A 20,232-nucleotide genomic window follows, 5' to 3' on the forward strand; every position below is an offset into this window, starting at 1 on the left:
AAAATAAATGATGCATTCTATGAAATAAATGGTCTGGTTCCAGCAGTTTGCTGCAGCCAATTCCATATTTCTTTCCTTCCTGGTGGTTGGAGGTGCCTGGGGAAAGGGAGGTTGGCAATACAGGAATGGCAGCTCCAGGCTGGTGGGGCTGTGAGGGTTTCACCCATGGCTTGGGGAGCACCCTGAAGCGATGGTCACTGGAGCAGGACATCAGCCATTCTGGCCATGCTGGACACCCATGGACTCAGTGCCCAGCCATGGCACGTAAGAACGGGATAGAGGAATCACAGGCATCCCCCAGAGCCTCTTCTCTGCTTGCTGCTGTTTGCATATGAGGATGTCCCAGGTCTGATGGAGTGTCCCTGTATTTAATGGGCATCCTCAGCTGCCTCTCTCCTTAGCCTCCTGCCCAGCACCTGCCTGACCATCAGCTCTGTGCCACCCATAACCTGTGTTCTATAGGGCCAGCCACATGTTGCCTTGGTGCTTGGCTTGGCCAATGGTGACCAGAGCTCTGCTGCTCCTCTCCCTCCTCCAGCAGAGGTAAAGCAAACAGAGCCTCCTCTTTGAGCTGCTCCTGTGGTGAGGGTTAGCTCCTGACACTGCTCTTTCTGATGGGAAGAGGCTGCGTGGATTTAACCAGGAACATAAAGATTTCTCTTGCCTCGGATCCCCCACATCCCTGCCCATGTCTCGGTTCTCATGCCTTGATAAGGCTTATCCCGTATTATTTAGCTACTAATTAATCTTGAGAGTGCTGTACAGGCTTTGAACTGCTGTTTGAAGGCTGAGCGGGTGATTTCTGCTCTTGTCAGAGGGATTTGGAGGCAAAATCCCACAATGGCATGGACTTGCTCTCCCTGGGCAGGCTGGAGCAGCTCCTGCCTCGGGTCCCTGCCAGGCAAATCCCTCAGGAATAAGGAGCAAAACGGTGCTTGGGAAGGATGCGGCTGAGGCGAGGTCCAGCTGTAGGATGGATGCTCCCTGTCTGAGCAGTCAGATGCCAGCAGGAGCCTGTCTTTATCCTGCCCTCTCACGGCCACGCTGCAGTGACAGCTCAGACATCTCATCACCCCCATGGCTGCGTGGTGTCTGCGGGAGCTGTGACACCAGCTCCCATCGCTGCTGCTTCCCCAGGCAGGGATACAGCACTCTGCTCCCTGCAAGCTCCAGCCAAACACTGGGCAGAAACAGTGTGCCCCTCTGGATCGAAGCCCACGGGAGATGCTCTTTCTCCATGCCAGCCTCTTGTTTGTGTCCACAGAGCGGGCAGTGATCGTGGTTGTCCCTCACAATCCTGCATCTTTTAAAGCCATGGGTTTCCCTCCTCCATCCTCACCAGGATCAAGGGCAGCTCCATTGGCCATGGGTTGAGCATCAATTGCTGGCTGCTGGGTGAGACCCAACCAAAACCCTTCCGGCATCAGGAGGCAGCTCCATCCCTCCTGGCTTCCAAACGCTGGGCTGGGAACAGGAAGCAGCCAGCTTGCAAAGCAGTGTCTGACATTGTGCCATCAGACACCCGATTCCAGCAGCAGCAGCAGTGACCCCTCAGCCCATTTTGCTCTTAACCTGACTTCATTTTGTGATGCCCTGAAGATGGCATCAGCCCTCTCTGGCTGGGGTGTGCAGGAGGGGAGGTTCAACTGCTCTCCCCCCCTTCCTGCTCCTCCATGGCTGCTTTACCTCCCCAGAAGCTGTTTGAGTACAGTTTGCTTTGTTATTAATTCCTTTTACACAGAGGCTTTTATCCTGCCTGGGAACAGGGGCTCATGTCACAGGGACACTTTACAGCCCAGCGGTTGTAATACATAAGTGCTGTTTAAATAGCCAGCTCATCTAAAAGTAATAAGCAAAGAGCTGAAAGCTTGCCAGGACAACAGCCTTGTGTGTGCCTATTGAACAGGCTGTATGCAGATGATCTGGGAGAGCAGGGCTTCTTCCAGCAGCTGCTCTGGGTTGGATCAGGGATGGGACCACATCGGCTGCTCCAGGGATGCAGTGCGTCCCGGGATGCTCCAGCTCACCAGCATGGGCAGATCATTGTTGGGTGGCTGTGGCCCATGGGTCTCCTTTCACCAAGTGATGGGTCCTGATGTCCCTGCCTGCTGGAGGAGCAAGTCCCCTCCTTGGCTGCATGGTGCCCCTTGTCTGCAATGCCCAGGGAAGGCCCCCCCCATGCAATGCTAGAGTCACAAGGTCGTGCCCAGAGCTGGCAGTAGGGATGCTGAGGGTACCCCAAGGTGCTGCTGTCACCCCCAGCCCGTCCTGACATAGCACATGGCGGCTATGGGGAAACGGATGCGCTGGGACCCTTTATCTGGGTCTGATTTGCTTTTAATCTGGTAGCTCAATTATCCTGTTCCCAAATGTAATAAATGCGAGGTTTAATCAAAGCCAGCCAGCACTGATGGAGCCGTGGTGGCAGGGGGAAATAATGCATCTTTATTTGTTCCTCTCCCTTGGAGACACCCTGGCTCTCCCTGGGGCTCCTCATGCTCCAATGGCACTATAGCACATGGGCTTTGCCCTGTTGTTAACTGGAGCATCACGCTGGCCACTGCAGCAGGACCACTGCTGGCCACCACATCCCAGCCCTTCTCCTTGGCCATGTGTCCCGGTGGGGCTGTCCTCATTCACTCAGCCATCTCCTCAGCCCCTTTCTTTGCAGGAAGAGGGTCTCACTTGGTGCTCCCATCCCAGGAGCTTGTGTTGGATTCAAGCCCTCCACCCCACCTCCCACCACACCTCCCACCACCCACAACAGCACCAGCAGTTGCTCTTACAGCGTACCCAGGTCTTACCTTGTCTGCCTGAATTATAGACCCGTTGTGACCCTCAGTGATGCGGAAGCTGAGCATCATCCCAGGCTGGAAACAGCCCCGGGCAAGGGTGGGAGAGGGGATAAAGCCACTGGGTTTCACTGGCTCTGAATTAGGGGGTAAAGCACCCCCTGACGCCCAGCTGGTGGCTGCGGATGGGACACCAGAGCTCTCTCAACCCATCCGATCCCGCTGCAGGACCAGCTGCTCCCGGGGACACGGCTGCGCTGCTGCCTGTCTCCAGATGGATTTTCCCCATCAAGGCTCTTCCAGAAATAGCCTCCATACAGGGAGCTCTGCTAAGAGCTCACCTCCGGACACACAGGAGCATCCCTCCAGCATGCAGAAACCCTCCGCTTCCCCCAGGACACAACGGGATGTGCCAGGGCTCTGTGTGTCCCGGTGCTTGTGTCCCAGCTCGGGATGCTCAGCTTTGCTGACAGGCTCGCTCAGCCATGTGGCCCCCACATTCCCGCAGGGAAGGATGGCTGCTGGCTTCCAGGGAAGGGTAAGTGGTCCAGGGGACACAGCACATGGACAGGCATCACCACCCCCTGCTGCAGCGCTGCTCCCTGCCCTTCCTTATGTTTATTGTGCCAACATAAAGGGAGGGAATGCGTTTACCCTGTGGGTTTAACAGATTTATTAATAGTCTGTAATGTCAGTAATGGCTCAGCTATAAATCTGTTCTTAAGAATTTATAGGGCAAATATTGCAGCACCATATTAAAGACACCACTCATACACGCCTCCGAGCACCAGCCCGGCGCTTCGGGAGCAGGACACAGTTATCCCTGGGGAAGGAGAGGCGGCGGGTTCATCCCTGGTGGTTCCAGGGCCTGTTCCCTCCAGCTGGGAGGTTCTGGTGGCCTCCTGCTCCGCACTGCAGGCTGCGAGCCCAGAGTGGGTGCCAGCACCATCCAGATGCCGATGCTCCCATCGCATCCCTGTGAGCTCCCGTTTCCCCCAGCATCCCCGCCTCTGCGGGGACCCCCCCAGTCTGCCATCACCTCATCCCCAGCCCAGGGTGACAGCGTTCACTGGGAAGTGTAATTGCTAATCAGACACAGGCAATCAACTGATCCCCCCCGGGGGGGTGCTGCGTTTCCCTGCTGAAGGTGACTCCTGCAGGGGTTCAGACTTAAAGGTGATAATCATCAGAAGTTCATTAAATCAGCACCAGGCTCATTTGCACTTGGTGAGGGAGGAGGCAGAGGGTGTCTCTGCCACCCCCCCCCTCCATCATGGGGTGCTGCAGCGATGCCTCCAGCGGGATGAGGCTCCAACCATTGCCAGGAGCCCTCTCTGATTTACTCCTCCTGTCCCGGGGCTGCTGCAGTCATGAGTCAACAGCGCAGTAGATTTAAATGCAAAACACCATTATCCTCCATTAAAAGCTCTGTCATCACCCAGACTGCACAGGAAAGAGTTATGAGGCCATTACGCTCCCAGTGACACACGGTTCCCCGCACAGCAGCCGTGGTGATGCACGTCAGATGATGGGCTGGTGGTGCTTGGCCAAGGGCTCTGCTCTGTGAGGGGCCTGACATCTGCTTTTCCCTCGGTGGGCTCCCTTCCCTGGTTTCAGAGCAGGCAGGGAAGGTGCAGGAGAGCCCATGGACACTGGGGTGCCATGGCACAGGAGGGATGCTGCCGGCATGGCAGGGATGCACCATGTGCGCTGGGGATGCTTGAGGATGAGCTGAGCGCTGGAGCAGGTGAGTGCTGGGGGAGCTTTGAGGACTCACAATGATGGACAAGCCCTGCAGAGCCCTGATGCTGTTCCTGGCATGGCTTTCCCCTCCTTGGGGCTAGGAGACAGCAGGAGAGTGATGCTGGGATGGGGCCATGGTCCCTCAGCTGCCCCATCACCCACTAAGGACACAGGGTGGCTGCAAAGAAATCACGCCCTGCTCTGCACCCCAGTGCTGGGGGCTCAAGTTTGCTCTCTGTGAGCACATAGGGTTTTATGCTGCTCATAAACCCCAGCAGAGCAGAGCAGAGCTGGTGTTTCATGTCACCCTCAGCAATTCCCTGTCACAGGGTTTGGAAGCAAGCGAGGCAGAGCATCTTCCTAGTGCCAGGGTGTTGATTCACAGCTCCTAATTTAATTAAGACAAGATCAAAAGGGGACTGTATTAACCAATAAATCAGGTAGAGGGAGTGGAGTTCCTTCCTTCAGTCACAGCGGGCGTTTGTTACAGCCAGCGCTCCATCAGTCTTCCTTTTGCAAAGGAAACAAAAGGTGTCAAGCAAAGAGAGCCCTTCCCTGGGTTAATCACTGCTAACAGAGGACATTATGGGCCTGGGGGTCAGGGAGCTGACAGCAGCACAAAACCCCTTCCACACTGAACACAGCAATGCCCGAGGAGGTCCTCGTGGTGCCAGGTGACAGCGGGCACATGGGGGGACAGGAGCAGGCACGCACAGCCCGATGCAGGCTATGGGGCCCTGGTCATGGGGACCACAGGCTGTGCCATGGGCAAGCACTGGCAAGGACAGGGGCCAGGCTGGCAGCAGCCTGATGTGTGGAGTAATTAATCCTCTTCTGATGGTCTGCTGTGTAACTCATCAGTGGCCAGGAGGTAATCACGCATGTGAAATGAATCCTTCTTCCTTAACAAGCGCTGAATCGTGACCAGCATCTGCTTGCTCCTGACACTTGCAGGCAGTCTGACCAGTTATTCCCAATAAACCCCTTTCTATTTTATTAAAACATATATATATATTGAAGAGCAAGCAACCTCCTGTTCCTATCATCGTCCCCCTCATCTTTGCTTTTTCAGCCTTTGGTTTTCGGGAGCAACTTGAGGGCTCTGCAGGAGTCTCCCAGTGAGGGTAATGCTGGTGGTGGCAGGACTGGTTTCCTCATCAGCTGGGTGTGATGCCGGCTTCTCATAGTCAGTAGCAAACACGGAGCCCGTTTGAACGCAGGAGCATTTTCTGCCTACCATTTACCTGGAGCAAACTGCAGTTAAGCCACTGGTTGTGCTGCCAAGGCAATGCTGTAATTAGATTAATGAGAGAGGAGCCAGCAGCTGTGCTGGGGGGCTCTGTCCCCGGGTGCAGCAGTGGGATCTGTGCCCATCGGGTGCTGGACCAGCATCCACAGGAGATGGCAGAACCAGCCCTGCTTCCCCTGGGCTATCACTCACCCTATGGTGGGCACTGGAGCCTGATAACGGCTGATGGAAAGGACCTGTGTGCTAATTGGAGCTGATGAGGCATGGCCTGGTTAACGCTGCTCCAAGAGGCAGCAGCAGCAGAGGGGCTGTGATGGGCTCTGTGCCAGCCAAGGGGCTCAGGGGGGGTAGGACCCAAGGTGAGGAACTGAGGGGGGTGTTTTGGCAGGGAGAGGATGGGGGTCACTTCCCCATCAGCCTCGGCTGTTTGATGGGCAGCGCATGATGCCTCAGTCACCCCTGCTCCCATATCTATGTGTGGAGGCACTAGGAAAAGCTCTTTGGAAGCCCTCTGAGCTATCCTTGCTGGAACAAAGCCTAAAGCTATCATCAGCTAACCAAAACCAACCCTAAAGTGCTGAGAGCCAGTTCTGCACCCTAAACCAAAACCCAAGGCTGTGGCACACTCACACTGCATTTGGACTCCATCCCTGCTAAAGGGAGCCAGGACCAGCCCTGCTCGGGATGCTACAAAGGGGAAACCAGTGGGCACACAGCAGCCTTTAGGTGTTTCATTCCTTCCTTCACCCTAAAGGAAGCACAAATCCCCACCAGCTCTCCAGCAGCTCTTGGTCCTGGCTTGCAAACCAGCCTGCCCAGTGGCAGCAAGGTCAGCAAGACTGGGGGCTCCTGGCCACATCCCTTGTCAGAATCAGTTCCTGCCGCTGTAATTTAGCCCTGTTTAATCGGTGCTTAAATTAGGCACCGATGGGACACGGCTGCAGCTGCGGCTGGGCTCGAACCTGTACGAAGGGACAGCGGAGTAAAACGTTTTCCTGTTTCATTAGTGCCTCTTAATGGGCAGTGCCTGCTCCGAAAGCCCTCCCTTTGTTCTCGGAGCAGGGAAGTTCACTTAGCAGCAATTGTGCTGCCTTTAACATGGCAAAAGGCTCCCCGTGCTCTGCTGCTCCACAGGGATGCGAAGCCTCGGATTTAGGGGTCTGGGTGCTCCCCTGAGGCACTGGGGTGAGGGAGCTGAGGTAGGAGCATCCCTCTTGGAGAACAATAGCCTTGCCCTGCGATGGTGCTGCCTGGCCCCCTGGCTTTCTCACAAGCAAGGCAATGCCTCTGATCCGAATCAGGAAGCTTTCCCAGTCGGAGCAGCTCTTGAGCCCATTTAATGCTCAGGCTGATGGCCTCAAGTGCTTTACTTTACAGCATTTTTGTTCCTCTCCATTATAAGCAATAGTCCATAAAAGCTGGAACGTGACACTTGGCTCCCTCCTGCTTCATTCCCCTATGGCACGTGCAGCCCTGCATGGCAGAACAAGGGTCCTCTGCCCATGGCTGCTGCTGCAGTGCAGTGATCCAGAAGGGGGGAAAAAGCCTCCAGTGATGGCACAGTGATGCTCACCCCATAGGTGCACCCCAGGCAGGCTTGGTTAAACAGCTTTGGCTTTGTGGCCACATCTCTGGTTCTTGGGCAGTGTTTTCCCCATCCCTGGTGGGTTTGGGAAGGAGGCTTCATGGTGTGAAATGAGTTTTGAGGTCTGAGCCCAGACTGAAAGAGCAGGGATTGTAGCTCGTCCCTCTTCATCCGGATCTCAGCTCTATGGGGGTACGGGCTCTTGTAGCCAGGGAGGATGAGGAATGGTGAGGGGTGCTGAGCCCAGTGGGGTTTTAAAGCTGATGCACTTTGGGGAAACCAAACTTCCTCCTGCCCTGGTTTGGATTCATGCAGTGAGGCACAGCCAGGCACAGGGAGGTGCTGGCACTGGGATCTCAGTGAGCTGGGAATGGGAAAATCCTGGTGCCAGCTTGGAGGAGGACATGAACCCCGGGTCCGGCCCATCCCACCCTTCCCAAGCTGGAAGCAAAAACCTTCCATCTCTGCAGCACAAACTTACGTTGAGCATCCTGGATCCCCAATTCCAGCCAGATCCCAAGCTGGAGGCTGGGATCCAGTTTGCTAGCTAGTAATTACCCCCCCAGGCAACAGAGCTGCTTGTGTGGTCGTGGCTGCTAGGTGCCAGGCAGGGAAGGCGATGAGGAGGAGGGCAGACTGCGTTTCACCTTGCCCGTCTCCTGCGTGCATCTTCAGGCTGCTGGCACCCCAGTAAGGGCTTTCCTCCGCTTGCTGTCAATCTGGGCCCTGCCTCTCCTGCCGGGACACTGCAGCCCCTGCATCACCCATCCCCATCAGCCGCTGTGACCTTTGGGCAGTGGCACTCGGAGCCGCAGCGCTGCTCGGCTTTGCCGCATGGTCCCCAGGGGCAGGCTCAGCGCCACGGCCACTGCGGCTCGCAGGGGGAAACGGGGTTTTCATCTCCATCCCTCCATCCCCCTTCTCGCTCTGGAGCTTTCTTAGAGCCAAAGGGAAGAAAAGGCTGTGGTCTGGCTTTGCTGCTTCCCCTCCGCGCCTGCCCTTTCATTCCCCTCTTTCCGGCAGCTGCAAATGGCTTTGCCTGCGAGCGCTGGCACTTATCTGTTCTCTGTGCCTTTTCATCTTGTGCTGCCTAAACATCAGGGCTGGATGGCTTTGGTAGGTGAGCGAGGAGGGAAAAGTGCTTTTGCTGGAGAGGATGCATGGGCAGGAGAGCGGCAGAACCCCTTGTGCCAACAGGGAATCTGGGTACCTCGGGGGAGGCGGCACAGAAAGCCCGGGTGGGAGATACCCTCGTTGGGTGCTCTTCTCCAGGAGGGTGATGCAGGGGCTTGGCAAGTGCCCAGTCTCCATCTGGAGATGATGGAGAGGCATCCTGGGACCACTGCAAGGCAGCCCGGGCCTGGCTGGGGGTGTCCTGCATGCTGGGGGGGACACCCAGCGCTGGTGCTGCTCCCACCACGCACCCCAAGCCTGCAGGTTCCCCCCTTCCTCCTCAAGGGATGCAAAGGGACAGTGGAGCCAGCGCTGATGGAGGGGATGTGGGCACCCTCAAACCAGGGGAGGCCAGCTATCAGCCCATTCCCTTCACAAGTGTCTTGTTCTTGGATGTACCTGGCAGTGGGGACAGGCAGAGGGGGGACCCCAGGTTGTGCCCGGGGTTATGGGGCTGGCCAGGAGCCTTTCAATGGGAGGGAAAGAGCCATAAACCAGGTATTTCCCACCATTAGGATGGTGATGAACACCCTTTTGCAACAGTTCGACTTCAAGATGCATTTACTGAGGTAAAGATGCTGCAGCAGCAGCGTGGAGCTGCTCAGCTGCCCACCGCCCTCCAAAGGGTTTGACATGTGATGCTGCACGCTGTCCCATGGCCATTGCTGCTTCCCTGCCCTGCAGCCCATTCCACACCACCCTTCTGGGAAAACCAGCTTGGATCCAGCCCCGCTGAGCATCTCCCAGCCCCTCTGCCCAAGCAGCCCCATGGCCAGACCCACTCAGCATCCATCTGCATCCATATCGGAGCTGTGCATCACATCGGGGGCTCACATCTCAGCTGCAAGGGTTACTTTAAGCAAGGAGCCCTTCTTCCTCCTCCTCCTCCTCCCTGGCCGAGGCAAGAGGACCCTGCAGGAGGCAGCCGTGCTGGAGAGCCCCCCTCCTGCCAGGCAGGGCTGGCTTAGTCGAGGGAATAATTGCTCCGTGCTTCTCAAGTGCCATGAATAGAGGGCACTCGTGGCCTTTGTTTATCGCCTCTCGAGTGATAATGAACACTTGCAGAGGTAACCATTGATTCTGTGCGTTCGCAGGAGCCCCGGGAGCCGGGCAAGGGCTGGAGCAGCACCGCAGCACCGCAGCACGGGGAGGGAACTCAATGTCTATGGACAGCATCGGTGCAGCTGCAGGGCAGCCCCAGCTTTCTGCTCCCTCCTTTGGGGAGCAGGTTAACAGTGAATCCCAGTTCAAACCAATTCTCCTTTCCCTCTCCTTCATACAAAGCTTCACCCCCCCCGGTCACCTTGTCCCTTGGCAGAGGCTGAGCACCCACAGCAAGTGCTCACCCAGGGCAGGGACCTGGGTCACCCCCAGAATCAAAGCCTAGGGACAGGAGGTGATGAGGAGTTTGGGCCCTTTAAGCATGGGAGAGGATAAAGCAGAAGGCAGGGTTAGGTGCTGAGCATCCCCACCTGCCTCCGAGCCAGGTAGGTCCCTCTCTGGTTTCCCAGGGGTTTGGGCCTTGAGGGGTGCTGGGGGCTGTTGTAGGGCTGTGGAGCTGGGTGCAATGAGGGGTGCTGGGGACCTCACAGCCTTGGGGAGAGCCTTGTTTGCAGCCCTGGTGCAGGGGAGTGGGGGGAAGCCCAGACTCAGCCGTTTTGTGTCATTAAAACCCAACCAAACCCCTCAAATCCTGGAAGGAGAGCGCTCTAAAGAAGAGATCGGTTTATTCTATCTTATTTCCTCCCTCCGGGTCCCTGTTCCTCTGTCCCCATCCCAGGACTCACTACAGTTTATTGTACCCATTTGAGTGCAAACATCTGAAGCTGGCAGAGCCCCATGCTATTGCTGGGCTGTAAATAACCTGGGGTGGCATTTATTGCCATGGCAGGGAAGGCAGCATCTGCTGGGGCTCTGGGGGTGCTGTTTCTAGAGTATGGCTGTGGCCACCCCAATGGCTCAGGATAGGGAGGGCAGGAGGGGCTGCCTGTGCCCCATAGCTCCTCGCAGCCCAGCTTTAGGGAAGCACTGGCAATGCCACGCTAGAAATGTAAGGTTTAATTTCTGCTTATGTATAATGCTGCTTTTCCTGGGTATCTTGTAATGCTTTTCCAGGCTGTTTATTTATGAGACAATTTATTATGGCACAGTTATTCTATAGCAGGGAAGTCTATTCCTCGGAGCCTCCATTAACTGAGCCAATTGCTTAATTGGCTCGCTGATGTCTCCGCAAGGTATGCCAGGAGAGAGGCTTCTTGTTGTAATGATCACAGCCCCCCTTCTGCCCACACGCCACCAGTGCTGCTAATTTAATAGCGCAAACATTTCTTATTCCTTTTATTTTGGAGTTAATTTTAGGATGCTCAGAGCTGTTCCGGGGTTGCTGGTGGAAGGAAGGAGGGGAAATGCCCTGCGGTGTAATGAGGAGCCTGGCTGGACTCATCCTTCAAAGCCCAGGGGGATGCAGGGGTGAGGCCTTGCAGGGTGTTTGGTTAAAGAGCTACAAGAGGAAAGCTGGGGCTGATCCCCACCTGCATCTGGGTCATTCAAGTGAGGCCAGGGCGTATGGGCACCTGATCTCTCTTTGAGTTTAATGCGCTCCAAAGGGAAACAGGCTCCTAATGAAGAGGCTGGGAGTGCCTGGAAGGGCCAGAGGAAATGCAGGCTTGGGCTGGGTTAGGTGGTGAGTGCCTGCTCCCACTGGTGGGTGCTCACTGTGCCATTGATGGGTGCTCTCTGTGCCATTGATGGGTGCTCACTGTACCATTGATGGGTGCTCACTGTACCATTGATGGGTGCTGTCTGTGCCATTGATGGGTGCTCACTGTACCATTGATGGATGCTGTCTGCGCCCTCCCCCAGTTGTGCCTTTGCAGCGTGGCTGCCCTAGACCTCTCAAGCTCTTTGCCCTGCTCCTGCTCTGCCCCGCTGTGTGCAGTGCCCATGCCTGACCGTGGCATGTGCGATGTGCCCTTCCTAGGGCAGAGCTATAGCTTGCATCCAGCCTTTCCCAGCCGCCCATGGTGCCTATGGGAAGCAGCATCCCTGCGCTGTGTCTGAGCATCCTCCTTCCCTTGCAGGCTTGGCTGGGGGTGTCTGGCAGAGCCAACAGCCTCTCTATAGAGCCCCGCTGGACCCGTGCCCGCTCCAGCAGCCATCTCCAGCCTCGCAGCACAAAGCCCAGCGCTGCCGGTGTGGGGACACTGGTGGAGGCTGCCTGGCCTGTGTGCCATTGGGGCAGGGAAGGGGAGCTGACGGGCAGCGCTGTCAGGTTAACCTCCCATTGATGCTGTGTTTAGTGCAAGGAAGTGATTGAGTTCCGCCGTCATTCTTCGTTCTTCCCTGGCTCCCACCACCTATTGTTCCTGGCTCCATTATCCCCCTGCCGCTTACATAAATGTATCATGTGGGTTTCCAAGGCACAATAGAGAGAGTCTCATTCATCCAAGGTCACCAGCTTTTACTTGCGCTTCAAAGCATCTAGTGCAAGAAACGCTTTCTCTTGAAGATGCTTTTATTGTACAGTGCAGAGGCGAAGGGGAATTGCTCTGCTGCACTCGTGCTGCCCCAGCCCTTCCCTCCCGCTTTCCGTGTGCCTGGTCTTGGCGGGTCTAATCCTGCCCTGGAAAGTGAGGGGCTGTTTTCTGAGCTGGTTGGGAACCCACTGAGGGGCTTCCCAGCCCCATTGCTGTGGCCAAGCAGGAGTCTGTCCCATCCCTGCCCCTCTACCAGTGCCTGTTAAATGGGAAGGGATAAGGAGGGTAGGAAATAAAGGGAGGCTTTGGGACTTGTATGGGGAGGGGTATGGACCAGTCACAGAGAGGTCTCCCTGGCCTCCTGCTGCTTTCTCCCTCGCCCATCCGGGCTGGTGGCTCTACGCTCTCCCTCTGTGCCTTGTATACAGTTTAGACTAGAGAAAAGCAAAGGTAGCCCTTGGTGCGGGCTCGGGACGTGTGGGGCTGAGTCCGGCCATGGGGGTGCCGTGATCCAGCAGCGCGCAGGCAGCAGCTCCGTGCTGGGGAAGGCAATGATGGGGATGCAGTAAGGGAGGCGCTGGGCTCAGCGGAGACCCCAGGCTGGGAGCGGGCGTGCGGGGCGCCCGCAGCGGAAGGAGCGCGCCCGGCCCCGGCTGCCCTCGGGAGGCGGTGCCGGGAGGGGACGGACGCGGCCGGGCCCAGCCCCGCTCCTCTCCTCTCTTCTCCCCTCCTCTCCCCGCCTCGCCCGCACATAACGGGCGGGGGCCGGCGCCGCGGGATGTAGCGCTCAGCACCGCGGAGAGCGGCGGGGCCGGGCCGTGGTGGTGGTGGTGGTGCTGGGGGGGCATGGCCGGGGTGCAGCAGGGCGAGAAGCAGCTCTTCGAGAAGTTCTGGAGAGGAACCTTCAAAGCCGTGGCCACGCCGCGACCCGAGAGCATCATCGTGGCCAGCATCACTGCCCGCAAGCCGCTGTCCAGGTAAGGGCTGTCAGGGGTGGGGGGGAACGGGATGACGACGGAGTCAGGGATACCCCCTCAACCTGCCTCAGCCTGAGCCCCCCATCACCCCCAGTTAGTAGCTCCCCATCAGGGGAGTCTGGAGCATCTTCTCCCTGCCCCATGCCGGTTGGGTAGTGGAGGATGTGGGGGTCCCCTCCCACCGCCCAGGGCAGAGGGATGTTGGCTGGCTGCAACCCCATCCCCTCCCTGTTAGGTGCTGTGCTCCCGAAGGGAGCAGGCTTGGGAAACTTTACTCAGAGGTGCTTGGAGCCCTGGAGCTGGTTGCTTCCCAAGGGGAGCCTGGTAAGCTATGGAGGGGGTGCAGTGGTGGGGGTCATCAGGTAGAAAGTGTGGCCAGCTCCATCCCGGCCACGCAGAGCCCCGGGGTGTGTGTCCTGCTTGGTGGTTGTCTTGTTTCCGCATCACTCCTTGACTAGGGACCACTGGGAAGGTGATGCCCAGGGAGGGGAGCAGCCCCCCTCCAGCTGGACCCTGCCTTGGTGCAGGGGAAGGCTGATTCTGCCCAAGGAGACTGCTCACAGCCGTGGACCGGAGCAGCTCCCGGTCTGGGGTCCCTTGGCTCCCAAAGCCAAGCAGTCTCGATTTGGCACGTCTGGTACCTGCCTGCCTTATCCCTCTTGCTCCTCATCTTTGCCAGAGGCAGAGCAATGGCCAAACCCCATGAAACTAGGGGAATGGGCTGCTTGTATGCACTGAGCCGCTCAGGCAGGCTGTCGCATGGGCAAGCATCCGTGTGGCTTCCTCACAGCAACGCGCTCTCTAATTTATATCAGTTTTATTTTGCTGATTGTCTCAATATTGGTTAAAAATACCCTCTTTGCCTATTTTTTATGAGGAAAAGAGGCTTTTCCTGGTTCTTCTCCCTCCTTGTTTTGTATTCGCACTGCTGGCTGCTCCCACAGTGTGGGGAGCACCCCAAAGTTTCATGAAGGTGATGGGTTTCTAGAGGAGAGGGGCTCGGTGTGCAGTGGGCTGGGTGTCAGGCTCAGCCTGCACTAACGAGCAGAGAGCTTGTGGGGAGCTGCTTTTGATGCCTCCTGTGCTGGCAGCAGTAGCAATGGGGATGGGGGTCCCAGCACTCAAGCAATGCAAGGATCGTTTCTGCCTCTGTGACCAAGCTCCCCAAGCATGAATTTGTCCGATCTCTCCAATTGCCATTAATCAGGGTAGGAAACTGGGAAAAGCTTCTAAAGGGGATGAGCAAATCGTGTTTCCAGGGACAGCGTTTGTAGGGCTTCAGCCTTCATGGGGGAGAGGAACCACTGAGCCTTCCTCCTCTCCTGCCTCGGGCTCAGTCAGCTCCCAAAGGGGCTATCAGCAGGCTGGGTGCTGGCTTGCACACACACTCTTTCCAGCTTGACTGTGCCCGAGCAAGCCGTGCTGCTTAAATACCTCACTGTTGCAGATGTAATACAGCAGCAGATGAGGACATTGGGGAGATACAGCGAGCCTGAGTAGCAGGGATGATGATGCGCGGCTCTAAGCAGCGGCTGGGATTGCCGCAGATGGAGTGCGCTGGCAGCTCCATTCCGAAGTTGAGGAAGGCACTGGGCTCTCTTTAGTTCACTGGCAACGCCAGCTCCAACCGGAGCCTGTGTCGGGGTCAGGAGCTCTCTGTACACAACCAAACGGACCCGGCAGGTTGGCTTTGCTGTGCTTTGCACCTTGGCACAGGCAGATCCTGCCCACGGGGGTCCCCAAGCAGGGGTGTGCTCCGTGCAGCCGGTCACTACCCTGCCAGCTCCCCCTTCCAGCTCCTTTTGTCTCCCTGCAGTGTGTGCCGCCGGTCGGGATGAGGGGATATTCCCCGTGGTGCTGCCATCTGCTCCGCTGCCCTCGCTGCCCTGTGCAGGGGTCAGCCCCGGCAGGGCTCTCTGCTGCGCTTCCCCTGTGCCACAGAGGGGCTTTGCTGTTTTGGGGAGCAGAAAGAGACTTCCTGGCTCCTCTCCTCAGGGCTTGCACCGTGCGGGGCTCTGCTGAGAGCCCGGGGCTGCTCTCTTGGCACAACCACACCGCGGAGATTCCAGACCTCACATCCCCAAAGAGCTCCCTAACGGGGTGCACAGCGATGTCCCCAGCACCCTGAGCTGGCACCAGCAACAGCTAGAGGCAGGCTCCGGCTGCCCATCCACAGAGAGAACAGCCCCAAGGCTTGCAGCAGCTCCTCTTGGAGCTGCCTCCGTGCCTGGCTCCACTCTGGGTTTGTTTTCCTGAAGGTTTTGCCGTGCTTTGGCCTCTCTTCCCTGCCGATGCTCCCATCTAATTTAGGAGCAAAGGACTGCGGTGCCAGCAAGCAGAGTGCACCGGGCAGGAGACGGGGAGAGCCATTAGCCAAAGGGAAGATTAAGAGGACCATCTGGATCCCTGTTTTCTCCCACACTTGACAGCTGGTCCTGTGCAAACTCCGCTGGTCTGTGCCCTGGATCTGGCCCCACAGCAGTGGAGGCGATGGCAGCGTTTCTAGGACAGTGCTGCCCGTTTCCCCATCGCTGGGCTGGTTGAGCCTGTGCCTTTGTGGGGTGCCATGGGGGTCCTGTTGGGAACACCCACAGTGTACATAGCCCAAATCCATCCCTGCAGGGCACGGCTGAGGGCTCAATCCTGCATCCTTGTGCGGCTGTGGTGGGGTTCCTGGGGGTAGAAAGTGATTTTTTGTGTGTCCCTCTGTCATTCCCCACAACTTGAGCTGGCTCTGCCCCGTGCTCCATCCCTCGCCACCACCTTCCTGCTGGTCCTGGAGATAAAGCCTCTCCCATCCAAACTGCCATCGAGCTCTCTGGGATGTTTGGAGGGTTAAAGCTCTGATAAACCCAGGTTCATCCTGGAACAAAAGAATACATTAATCCCTTCCCTCCCGGTCCTGCAGGGGCTGGAGGGGAAAGGGGGATGGGGTATTTACTCAGCCCCAAACACAGCTTTGTGCCCAGAGCAGGGCTCTGCCAAAGTAAATGGATTATTGACCAGTTTGCAGTGAGAAAGGAAAAGCCGAGGTGATGGGGAAAGGGGTTTTTCCAATTAACCTTTCCTCTCCATAGGGCCTGGCGGGACTTTGTGGTACAGCTTCTGCACAGGCAAAGTCCCAGGGTGGGATTGGAGGCGTTTGTGTGCCCAGTGGGCTGGGGAGCGCTGGGGACAGGGACAGGAGCAGGAGCCGGCTGCCACCGCTCCCCTCGCTGGTCCACAAGGATGCTGCAGGCGGCTTTGGCTCTTGTGAACTGAAAACAGTCTTTAAACCTCATGCAATAAAGGTTCACCCAGTCTCAACCCAGCCTTTGGGGGAGGCTGTCACCATCACACTGTAGCCTCAGCCCCACAGCCTGGATCCCCTCTTCTCTTTCTTGTTGGGGCTCCTGCCTGCATCTCTTCCCTGGCTGTGACCTCAGCCCCAGCGTGGTGGCTGGCAGCCCCTTTGCACTCCATGGTCTGGCTTCTCCCAGTGCTGCTGCATATTCCATCAGCACCCAGCCAGACTGGGAGCTGCCCCAGGGTCCCCCCCAGAGCTGGTAGCAGGCCAGGGCATTGTGGGATGCTTTTGGGGGTGTTCGGGTTCGCTGCTCCCACCCCACCAGCCACAGGCTGCCCTGTCCCAGCACCCAAACCTCAGCCCAAATCCACATCTACGTGCTGGCTGCGTCTGGGGGCTGTGGGCGCTGGTATCAGCTCCTGGGCAGCTGGTGATACTGGGTGAGCACCAGCAGCGCTGGGGGAAAGGAGGCTTCTGCATCCCTCCCTGCCAGATGGTCTAAGTGGGTCATCCCGGGGCAGGGCAGGGGATTTGTGCTTTAACCCTTAATCCCCAGGATCGCACCGTGCACAGAGGGGAAAGGGGGGCTGCTCAAGTGGGATTAAACGTGGGTTTCGTGCCTGGTTTGCCATTGCGGGTGATCTCGGAGACAGGGGTGCTGCTGCCACCAACCTGCTGGGACAAGGGTGGTGGTGCCGGGGGTCCCAGCACCCCAGAGAGGGCAGAAGGCAGCTGGAGCAGCCCAGTGCCTTCAGCAGTGACTTCTGGCCGTGTGTTGAACTGGGGACCCAACCTCCGGCTTCCCGGCCACGTTTTGGTGGTCCCAGTCCCTGCTCGTCAGCCCTTGGGCATTGGGGTTTGGTGCTGGTGGTGGGGGGGAAGCACTCTCTGGCTCTGCCGTGCTGGTGGCTCCCCACTCCCGTTAATCCCCCCTCCTTGGCCGGGCATCTGCTGTGCGGGCAGAGGCAGGGCCGGCGCGCCAGCCCGGCTGCCATCTGCTCCCAACCAGCCCCAGCGCTAATGAGCCCATGGCCCCGGCCCAGGCGGGGGGAGAGGGGCTTGAATAGAAAAGCAGGGAGAGAAGAAAAGGCCCTTCCTTGGAGGGGCTGTCAATAGGGAGGCTTTTGTCTGCCCCTGCCCTCCAGCTGGATGGCGGGGAGAGCTAATTAGACAGCTCGGGAGCTGCTGGGAGGCTGGGCTGAGCAAGGGGAAGAGCTGGGGATGCCTGCGGGATCCCCTCCCTGCTGCATCCTCCTCCATCTGCCTGCCCACGGGGCTGGTGCTGGGGACCCTGCTGGCCTCCCCGGTGGGTTGGAGAACACTCCTGTCCCCAGAGTGTGCCCCAGTGTGTCTGGGAGGTGAGGACAGAGGTTCCTGCCAGGGCAGGGTGGGATGCAGTGAGGGCGCAGCACCCATGGGTGCTGTAGGCAGGCATGCTGTGCTCCAGTGTGAGAGGGTGTACAAGCACCTAACGAATTAGGGAAAGGGCCTTTGGAAGCCCCTGTAGGAACCCCAAACTCAAGGATGGGGCTCTAAGCAGTGCTTCCTCTCCCCTCTGTACCCCTGCTTTGGTCACCTGGGGCTTTGTCACCTTCACCTAAAAGCTCCCAGGAGTGAATGAAGAGCTGAGGGCTGTCTGATCTCCTGTCCTCCTCCTCCTCCTCTTCAGATGAGGGATCAAACAGGTTCGATTTGCTTCCTTCCTTGATGAAGAGCTGCTGCCCACTGGCAGGTCCTGTGGGCATTCTGGTCTCCTTCCATCTGGGACAGCCCATCCTGCTGTGTCTTGTCCCCACAGAGGGGCTCTGCAGGCCCCAACTCTCCCCTGGGGTCCTTGGCCTTGGGAGATTTCTCCTTCCAGAGGTCCATGGCTGGATCTGAGCCCTTCTCTGCTCAGCCCTACTCCTGCCCCTTCCCACATCTCCGTGTCTGGCGGCTGCACCTTCCTCTATGGATGTTTTTGTGTAAGATGAACTTATCAAACGTAAACCCCGCGCCACTGTAATGAAACCATTTCACGCATGAGCACCCTTTCCTTTTCTCCTTTTCTATTTATTTTCCTCCTTTTCTCCCTACACCCACCAAAACCTCTCCATCACCGCAAAGCCTGACCCAGGCCAGTAAATCCCACCCACGTTTTGGTTGTGGGTGATGCCAGGGCTCTTTTCCCAGGCCCTCCTCTGTCCCTAATCCCTGGTGGTGCTGCTGGCTGGAGAACAGGGCTGGATTTGACACCCGGATAAAGCCCTTTGGCATTCCCAGCAAAGGGAGAAACACCAACCCAGTTTGCTTGCGCAGCCCTGCTTGCTGACTGCGAAGGTGCTGAGGCTGGGATGCCTGAAATCTGGCATCCATAACAGGACTTTGGATTTGGCACATGCTGGAGGGATGAGTGGGCTGGACCAGCACCTCCAGCAGCGTGACCAGGCTCAGTGCCTACATCTTGATGCTGCCATTGGGCCATGCTACCCTTGTGGGATGTTGGGTACTGCGGAAGTGGCTTCTCCATGAGCCACTCGAGCCAAAAGCTGGGAACTTAAAAAACACTGGGGATTTAAAAATAGCCAGTTTTGCCGCACGTGGAGGGAGCGCTTTCCCTGCCAGTGCAGCAGGGACTGCAGGAAGGGCTTCAGCAACAACAGGAGGCTGTAGAAACACTCTTGGTGTTTCACTCTGGCTGAGGTGGGTCTGGAGGCAGCAAGGCTGGGGCTCGCTTCACTGATGACCCTGTTTAACACCTTGGGTTTCTTCAATGTCCTGTCATCAATGACAGAAGGAAGAGCTGGTGGGCTTTGGCAGGGGCTTTGGTGGCAGTGGGGGCACCATCTCCCATGCAGGTGGCTGAAAACACCCTGAGACCCATGGGCCAGGTTGAGAGATGGTTTCTTCTCTTTCACTACCCCCAAATTCCAGCAGCGCATCCTCCCCGCAGCACTTTGGCAATGGGCTTGCTTGTACTGGATTTATCTCTGGGCCCGTGTGTGCTTGGGAGCCCATGTGTTGGGGTGTGACTGGGAGGGAGCGGGGTAGCAGGCTGTGCTTTTAGCTGCGTTGCTGTCAGGATGAAGAATGAGCTCTTGCCCAGCAAGGGAAATATTTTTGCATTAAGAGGGATTTCACAGTTAAAGGCCACCTGCTGAATTAATCTGTGGGTCAGCTGGAGCCACCGAAGCTGTGCATATAGAACACCGGTGTGTAAGAGCATCTACAGAGATCAAAAGTTGTTCTCGTCCTGTGGAGCAGCCCTTCTCTGGGCACAGAGAGCACGGCCATGGCACACTGAGTGCCAGAGGCAGTTTAGGCTGATTTACCCCTAAGGTTTAACTCTGGGAACCTATCACCTAATAAAGCATTTGCCCTCTTCAAATCCCCTCTGCTTCAGAGCACAGCCAGGTTTGCTACGATGGGGAAAGGCAAGACAAGTGGGTTCAGCAGTGCTGCTTCAAGGGATGGGGGTTTTATTCCCCAAAAACCTCCAAGATCAGGAACACACAGATAAAAAGCAAACAACAAAGCAGCCCTGTGTCCATGTTGTGTCTGCCCTTCCCTGCTGTGTGGGGCTGGCTCTGTGGTTATCTGCCTGCCGCAGCCGCCCGCCCTGTGCCTGCCTTTGTCTGCCCATCAGCCAGCCACGCATTGGCCAGTTGATGAAGGACGCTGGAGCAGATAACGGGTGCTAGGGCCTGGGTGGCACCACTGATGGAGGAGGAACAAAGGCAGATGCTGGTTACTCACTGACATGAGGGTGTTTTGCAGCCTGACCTGCTGGGGAACAGTGGAGGACACAGGCTGTTGGCCCCATGACTCCTAATTGAGGATGGACATGATCTCCTGGTGACCTCCTCTGGCCCTGTGTCCCAGACCCTGGCTGCCATGCGGTGTCCCCATGTGGGGCTGAGCTCTGCAGGACACAGGACATGTTGGCTGTGTCTCCCCCAGCATCCTGTGGCA

General features: G+C 57.4%; 1 protein-coding gene across 1 annotated transcript in view; it reads left to right on the plus strand.

Annotated features, from left to right (window-relative positions):
- Window positions 1–12,853: 12,853 nt before the first annotated feature.
- Window positions 12,854–20,232, plus strand: part of SRRM4 (serine/arginine repetitive matrix 4) — a 38,465-nt gene continuing 31,086 nt past the window's right edge. The window contains exon 1 of the mRNA XM_061370565.1: window positions 12,854–12,995. Coding sequence (XP_061226549.1) covers window positions 12,865–12,995 — 131 coding nt within the window. The 5' untranslated portion in view covers window positions 12,854–12,864. The remainder of the gene's footprint in view (window positions 12,996–20,232) is intronic.

Source organism: Neopsephotus bourkii, unplaced genomic scaffold, assembly GCF_033783945.1.
Source record: "Neopsephotus bourkii isolate Nb327-2 ecotype Australia unplaced genomic scaffold, CSIRO-AGI_Nbou_v1 NB_1542, whole genome shotgun sequence".
Lineage (NCBI taxonomy): Eukaryota > Metazoa > Chordata > Aves > Psittaciformes > Psittacidae > Neopsephotus > Neopsephotus bourkii.